Source organism: Hemicordylus capensis, chromosome 1, assembly GCF_027244095.1.
Source record: "Hemicordylus capensis ecotype Gifberg chromosome 1, rHemCap1.1.pri, whole genome shotgun sequence".
Taxonomy (NCBI): Eukaryota; Metazoa; Chordata; class Lepidosauria; order Squamata; family Cordylidae; genus Hemicordylus; species Hemicordylus capensis.
The window spans coordinates 272,559,429-272,567,869 of NC_069657.1; the positions used below are offsets into that span (position 1 = coordinate 272,559,429).

Sequence of the window (8,441 nt, forward strand, 5' to 3'; positions counted from 1 at the left end):
GCCGCCTTTGTAAAGAAGCAGATGAAACAGTGGACCACCTAATCAGCTGTTGTAAAAAGATTGCACAGACTGACTACAAACAAAGGCATGACAAAGTAGCAGGGATGATACACTGGAACATCTGCAAAAAATACAAGCTACCTGTAGCCAAAAATTGGTGGGAACATAAAATTGAAAAAGTTGAAGAAAATGAAGATGTAAAAATATTATGGGACTTCCAACTACTAACAGACAAACATCTGCCACACAACACACCAGATATAACTGTAGTCGAGAAGAAAAACAAGTCAAAATAATCGACATAGCAATACCAGGGGATAGCAGAATAGAAGAAAAAGAAACAGAAAAAAATCACCAAATGCAAAGATCTACAAATTGAAATTGAAAGGCTGTGGCAGAAAAAGACCAAAATAATCCCAGTGGTAATTGGCGCCCTGGGTGCAGTTCCAAAAGACCTTGAAGAGCACCTCAACACCATAGGGGCCACAGAAATCACCATCAGCCAATTACAAAAAGCAGCTTTACTGGGAACAGCATATATTCTGCGACGATATCTATAACAACAGCAACAACATTGACAATAAAATTCTGGCATCCCAGGTCCTTGGGAAGGACTCGATGTCTGGATAAAACAAACCAGTCAATAACACCTGTCTGACTGTGTAAAATAATAATAATAATAATAATTAAACATTTTAATGGAGAAATTGTGATAACATATGCTCTTCTTCTCTAAATGATGCTAACATATGTTCTGCTTCTCCAGTATCCTGATATATTAAAACAGAGTCCTAGAAATGGTGACTGTTCTCCCCAGTGCTGTTGGGAAGGTGATGTGTGTTTGGAAAAGAGTCACCTACCACATTTTTCTCTTTGGTGTAATTGAGAGGGAGAAGGATTTCACAAAAATTGGAAGAGATACTCTAAATGTTTGAGCGCAACATACGTCCTTACCTTTTAAAGAAGGATTTTAAGGCACCACTACCATTATAGAACTTAATTCCCAGGAAAGCTAGTCTTGTCCATTCTTTGTTAGCTTTTAGACTTAGGGTGAATATAATATCCAGATCTGAATCACTGAATCCAAATTGGGGACTCCAAAAAAAGAATCATGTAGTACATACTTCAAATCATGAATTGAATACTGAACACTTATTTACACAGACCTAATGGTTTTAATCTTTAAAGCCCTAAATGGTCTAGGATTAGGGTATCTGAAACTGTTTCCGTCCTGTATGAACCTGTCCATGATCTTAGCTTCTCAATGAAGGCTCTCCATTTCATTCTTAGCTAATTGTTAAAATTCCCCCCCAAGAGGGGGACAGTTGAATGTTCCAGAGGACAGAACAAAGACTCTCTCCAGCGTAGCCACCCAAAAACCCTACAGGGAGAAAGTGGTACTTAATAATGGCCAATTAGGGGGATGCTGCCCCCTATTTTTTCACTTGAATAATGGGGACTTCACATCTTCCCTCCCCACAGTGATTTGGGCTCCAGATGTAGTATAGTTTATCTTGCCCACAAGGGAAATGCAGGAGTGTCAGCACCAGACATTTCACAGTAAGTTCAAAAACAGAAAGAAAAAGTCCTTTGCTCTCTTTCCTGCTCCCATTCTTGCCATGTTGTAACATCCAAAGTTTGCCTTACTCTGGTGTAATTGAGGATGGGAATAGCTCATTTTGAAGACTAAAGGAGTTTCATATGGAATAGATTTAAGGATAAGGAATTTTAAGTTAATATATGTGTTCATCCTCTTGTTTTAAGGTGTTTGTGCTTTCAACTCACCCTTATGGCTGCAGAGTCATTCAGCGTATTCTGGAGCACTGTACTGCTGAACAGACTTTGCCCATTTTAGAAGAACTGCATCAGCATACAGAACAGCTTGTGCAGGTTGGTGCATATTGTGAAATATTCTGGTGATCACAAAATAAATAGCAAAGCACTGTTTCTTAACAAATATTAAAAATAGGTTGAATATTAAACCACATTCTAAAGAAGGATCATGACTGCCTTTTTGTTAAATTTAGATTTAGTATTTACATTGAACATGATCATTTTGCCCATTTAACATGTCTACAGTAATAGAACTTAGAAATTCAATAAAGGGGCTTCTCTTCTTAGCCAGTTGGATGTTTCAAAAATGTCTTAAGCAGATTCCTACTGCTTAAACAACTTAGATGTGTTCCTTTCAGGATCAATATGGAAACTATGTTATCCAACATGTACTGGAACATGGTCGTCCTGAGGACAAGAGTAAAATTGTTTCTGAAATCAGAGGAAAGGTTCTAACTCTAAGTCAGCATAAATTTGCCAGGTATGGATAGTGCAATTTTTACTGGAAGACACAGTCCCTGTGTCATATCCCATGTTGTTTTGCAGGGTCTCTCACCTAGGCAGCACAATTGGCAGTGGGGGAGGGGAGCGGCAGCGGTATAGGGGACTGCAAGAAAAAGAGGGAGGGGGCAGACTCTTTGTATGAATGGAGGAGTTCTACTCCTCTGGATCCAGTCCTTTGTAATATCTGCTTAATGCTGGGCATTTAATTATTGTCCCAGGAAGGCCTCAGCAACTCATTAGATGATGCTGTGATGTTACTTTAACAGTTTATGTAAGTGATGCTCTGCTGTGTCATTTCAAGTGTTTTGTTTTAGACTGGCCCAACTTAATTTTTTTCTGTGTTGGCAAATTTCATTATTTATCTCTTTCAGTAATGTGGTAGAAAAATGTGTAACTCATGCATCTCGTGCTGAAAGAGCTTTGCTTATTGATGAGGTGTGTTGTCAGAATGATGGTCCTCACAGTGCCTTATACACCATGATGAAGGACCAGTATGCGAACTATGTTGTTCAGAAGATGATTGACATGGCGGAACCTGCTCAGCGTAAGATTATAATGCACAAGGTAATTGTACATATCTACTACAGAGTTTGAAAGAGGTTGTCTTCATTTAAATTAAATTTCTCATTTCTCAGTCTTTGCAAACCTTGGATGGCTCCTCCTGCTGTTGTGCCTGTCACTCTCTCATCCACATGCCCTGTTAGTTCCTTGTCTGGAAAATATTTTTGACTAGTTTACTAACAGCATAGGATTGAAATTAACCAGTTAGATTGTTTTGTTCTTCAGTACCCATGGGAACCTTTTCTGCTTTTTTTAAATAGGGAGGGAAACATAGTTTACTCAACAATAGTCAACATTTCTTATTAAGTCTACAGTCTGATAACATTTACACTAAGGGAAATTAACAGTGGGAAGAATTTGACCATATAGTTTGAATTGTATCTTCTGTTCCAATTACATATAAATAAGCTCAGTCTTGTGCAAAATAACACCTTCAGATGTTTGCTTGCAAGGCTTAATATACTGGGTGGATCTAAAAGTGAACCTGCAAGTAGAAGGCACTTCTTCTCCATGGTCTCTGTGCATCATACTTGGGTATGTGCCTGTGCAGAGCCACAAACTCAGAATGTTCCATAGCTTTGTCATTCAAAGGGAAAAGAGCAGAAAAACGACCCCCCTATTTGCTAACTACACTCCTTACCTCTGTCTTTCAATGCCCACCGCTTGAGCAGGTCCTTGGAAATTTCCCTCTGCTTGTTCTGTGGGAGAACAACAGGTCAAATTGAACTTTCTCTCTATTCTTCTGATCTTGTTCTTTCCTCATTTTATTTACTTATAGTCTCTGCCTTTCAATTTTGTATTCTGCTTTCTATTGGACCACCACCACCCCGGCCTTGTAGGCTGCAGGTGCCTTATGGCAACAACTGTGAAGATGAGTTTCAAACGGTCTTCCCGTATATAGCTACTAGTTTCCCCATCCCATCACCGCCTCATAGATTATATAAAGACCACACTCCACCTAGTAAATTCTCTAGGCCTACGCATGGATCACAAAAAAAAATGAAGCAAATGCCAACTCAGGCCATAGAATTCTTGGGCATACTCCTAGACTCCCGCCAAGAAAAGGCATTCCTTGCAAAACAATACATTTTGGCCATTCAGGAAGCAGTATGCAGTTCCTGGGAAAGGAAGGTTCATACTGCTACAAGTGGCAAGGAGGGCTGCATTTTTTCTGCTCCTCACCTTCCTGTAGGAATCCACCATGCTACATCCTGTGCTGTTCTGTGTAGACTCCCAGAGGGCATTCTAGAAGCATCAGGATGGAACCTTTCTCTGGATCAGTAGGCAGGGGCCATTCAGAATTAGCTTCTCTAGTGGAAAGAATGTTCTTTTGCTTCCCACCCACACTTCCTTATCGTTCCCAGTTGCCTAGTGAGTGGAACAGTAGGAGCTCTGCTATAGGCTTCTACCCTAGCCTGCCTGACATGTCCCAGCAGGAACCCAAGGCCCTTCCCAAGAAGGAAGGGTGGATTATGGGCTCCAACAAGGGGCTGAGGGCAAAGTGAAGGTACAGGGTACCTCAAATGGTGCTTCCCACAGCTTTGTAAAGCAGCAATGCTTTCCAGGCCCTGCTGTGGTGGAGCAGCCCACAAGGAAGGCCCCAGGAACAGCAACTCAACAGGCACATCAACCCAATAGGGACACCTATGAGGCAGTAGGCAAACAAAACACACTTGGCACAAAATTTCCATGTCCCTCCCCTTCATATAAGGCAGGCAGCAGGGCAATGCCACAACACTCATCTGCCTCCAGGTTAACCGCCTCCATACCCAAAATGGCAGTGGTGGAATTAGTGAGTAGCAATCTCTCCTTTCTGACTAATATACCATCCCTTCCAAGACCTCAGTGGGGATCAGGCCTCCTCCCACCACACAGAAAATAAGCAGTGTCTTTGTGGTATGGGCTTGAACGTTACATTGGCTCCTAGTCTGGATTTTCATCCAAGGGAAAGGGGGAAAAGCACAGACATCAGTCATACAGCATAATACAAAATAACAGAAGGGAGAAAACCCAACGACGCCTTGGACTTGCTTTGCCAAGGTGAACAAATTTAACACGGCTGTGAGAATGCAAGGGATGGCAAGAAATGAGTGAGCTTGTGGAGGGAACCTTCAGTATTGTATACAAGCAGAGCAAGAACACAGCATGTGAATAGCAAAATGTGTCACCCTACACTTAGTCCCTCTTTCACACTTGATATTGTATCAAAGGATTGGGGTGGGGGAACATCTAGTCAAATGGCCCTTATTTAAACGTTCTTCCCATCGGCTAAAGTAATTTTTTTTTATATGTAGCCTCTTGGTTGCGGTCACTTTGAATTTTTCTCATTCCTTTGGGTGCTGAAGGTTCTACTACAGTGGTATTGGTCCATAAATATTACAGCTAAATTAATAAAGATCCCTTAATTATTTCAGCTGAAAGCAACGTATTTTACTGTTGAACGTTTCGATAAAAATCTAGATGTTTCTTGTTGCAGATTCGGCCCCATATTACAACCCTGCGTAAATACACCTATGGCAAACATATCCTTGCAAAGCTGGAGAAGTATTACCTGAAGAACAGTGCTGATCTGGGGCCAGTTGGAGGGCCACCAAATGGGATGCTTTAAAGATACATTCAAGCAGCAGTCTGGAAGACACACTTTATTGTGAATTATCAAAACACACAACTTAACTAAAAATGTTGTGATTTTTTAAAAAAATCTATTTATTGACTCTTCATCCATTTGTAAAAATTTTATTCATGTGTATATTTTTGGGGAATAAATTGCAACATATTGCCATTTCTTATCAGAGACCTATCAGATTGCATGGCTCACAAAGCACAGAATGCCTGTAAATGATGTAACTATCGGAGTAGCTCTCACATTTTGTAAATTTTTAACTTGTAAAGTCACTGAATAAAATAGTTTTTAAAGGGAAAAAAGTACAGTATTCTTTTAATATACTGGCTTACGATCTGGTAGGTCTACCCAACACCACAGCACAACATGTTTATATAGTTGTATATAGAATTAGTTTTCATTTTTTTCCCTTTGTGCAGAATCTTTTTATAACAGGTGAAAATAGAACAATTGCATAATTTTTATTTAACATGTTACAGAAAGTTAAGTTCTGTATTTTGGTGGTTCACAATTTATAATCCAAATAGCAATCCGGGCACTGAAAATACCAGTAAGGAATGATAAAATGTGAACAATGAGGAATAGCTTCTGTCTTTCATTTTGGCAACTTAAAAGAAAACACAAAACAGTGCCCTTTTCTCTAGCAGTGTATAAAAGTCATGTATATACTTAAATATTTAATTGATGTGCAAGGCAGGGGAATAAAAACAAGGTGGTACTTGCATACAGCAGTGTACTGTCTGGGGAAAGAATAAACCTGCATTAAATCAGTAGGCAGACAGTTGACGTAAGAAGTGTGTGTGTTGCTTTGCATATACAATTGTAAGACAGGATTTGAAAGTGTTGAGCATATGCTTTGTGTTCTCACAGTAGAGCCAAACCATAGGTGGAAGATGGAGGCTGAAAGGGCCACTTAAACTTGATAGCTCAACATCTCAAGCATGATTAAATATTCCAATAGCTTTTTTGCTTCCTTATAAATATTAGCATTGTATAAGTATAGGTAATAGATGTAAGTTTACTGTTTGTAAACAATTTCTTGTTTGCAATGTTTTACAAGCCTTGCTAATTGAGTAGTGATGCTTACCTTGGTTGTACAGATGTACATTTGTAAACCTTCATGCTGTAAATGTAATTTCTTTTACCCCTTTTTGGGAAGAAAATTTGCATTTTAGTGTATATTCATATCCCTGTCCTTTATTGCCCTGACATAGTGTTGTATAATGTAAATTTATTTCAGCAAATCAAGACTGGTTTTTAAAAAATTCTATCTTTATATGGTTTCAGAAATATATGAACCAGCTTTCTTTTATCTATTATGAGAGACCTTTTTTTGGTTTTGTTTATAACATAGCTATTCTGTTAATATGAACATTTTGGGAACTTATTCAGTTTAAACATTGAGAATAAAATCAAATTAATGGACTGAAATACTGATAACACAAACCAGTGCTTCTTCCATCTTAAATGTGGCACAACTTGTTTTCGTACAGAAGAGTACTGTATTTTTGAACAGCTTGTTTCATCCTAAAGCAAATATGTATGATACTGTCAATTTTTCTCTGAACATGACACTGTAACAGTAAGATAAAGATGTACATTTACAAGCGGCCTTATGTACATTTCCCAGTTTCCTTTTTAAGGCAGAATTGTGACCATATATGTATAATTAAAATCCTTTTTAATCCTTTGCCTATGAAAATACTTTGAAAAGAAGCTTACTTTGTATATTCAGTTTCTGAAAGATAAAGTGTGTTGTATTTTGTTCAAGTGAGTATTTTGTGTGTAAACTTCATTTTGATGACATAACATAGGCGCTTTGACTCAAAGCAGTCAGAGGTAGTGACTTGACTATAGCTCGCATGAACACCTTTTGTGGAGAAGCCTCAGGGAGAAGGTTGGAGGAATACATCGCATGTATGCTGTGCTGTTGACTTTAAAAAAAAATCCTAAAGCTTACAGAAGTTTGCTTACAACAAAACTTTCTGCAAATGTTGTAATCATTTAACCAGTGGCTCAACCAGGCTTACTTAAAATGGGTTTAAATTAATGATCATATTTGATTTTATATAGTAGCTTTCTCCTTTTCCCACTTAAGCAACTTTTAAATACAAATTAATGGCAGTAATCTTTTCCAAGAGAGATTGAAACCTAATACTTTTCACTGGAATGTTCCTCAGAAGTCTGCCATACCTTTTAATGAAGTGAATATGATTGTTCACAACTTCGTATCGGGGAGAGGGAGGGCATAAATCTTCTCTACTCAATCTATAATATTTTGTACATTTGTCTAAAACAGCCTTAAAACAATAATTCAGTATTTTTTGTACATTGGAAGTCTGTTCTGTAACCATTTTGTTTATCTTAACTGGGATATTTGTACTTGGACACAGTATGATCTATTCTGCTTTCTGAACATACTTTCCCCAATTGATTTGATGAAATATTATTTGCACAGAAGAGGTGTGGGAAACCAGGAATACCTTTTCTTTAATATATTGGAAATGTTTTAAGTTTGGTCAAGAATCACTATGCTTTGTGTTTTTTCAGTCTCTTCTCTAATGTAGATTTGGTTATGGAACATTTTGCCTAGTCTGTTTAGGTCTATTCTGCCTCTAGGCTGCTCTTAGTTCATATTGAATAATGTAATGTTCACTTGTAATATGCTGTAAAGAAAACAAAATGAAAATGTGTGAATAACTTTATGCAACATGCTTGGTCTTATGTTTTGATTCCTGCCAAAAAAGAAAGTTGTGTCACACTCTTGGCTAGAATTGTTGCTTAACATTCTTTTAGACCTTCGCTACAGCTGCCAGAAACATTTTTCATGGAAATGTATCGATGTTTTCTTTCTGAATTTAATAGTTGCTTTAGAATGTTGATAATCTCTACAAAGTTTCCCAGTTGCTCCAAGCGCACT

The 8,441-nt window shown here is 38.2% G+C and overlaps 1 protein-coding gene across 11 annotated transcripts in view; it reads left to right on the forward strand.

Annotated features, from left to right (window-relative positions):
- Positions 1 to 8,235, forward strand: part of PUM2 (pumilio RNA binding family member 2) — a 103,311-nt gene extending 95,076 nt beyond the window's left edge. For 10 of the 11 annotated variants that reach the window (XM_053285244.1, XM_053285247.1, XM_053285248.1 and 7 more), the window contains 4 exons: positions 1,765 to 1,890; positions 2,193 to 2,314; positions 2,709 to 2,901; positions 5,375 to 8,235. In XM_053285244.1, coding sequence (XP_053141219.1) covers positions 1,765 to 1,890; positions 2,193 to 2,314; positions 2,709 to 2,901; positions 5,375 to 5,506 — 573 coding nt within the window. In that variant the 3' untranslated portion in view covers positions 5,507 to 8,235. Of the gene's footprint in view, positions 1 to 1,764; positions 1,891 to 2,192; positions 2,315 to 2,708; positions 2,902 to 5,374 lie in introns of those variants that run through there. The other variant, XM_053285254.1, reaches the window with a different exon arrangement.
- The last annotated feature ends 206 nt before the right edge of the window (positions 8,236 to 8,441 follow it).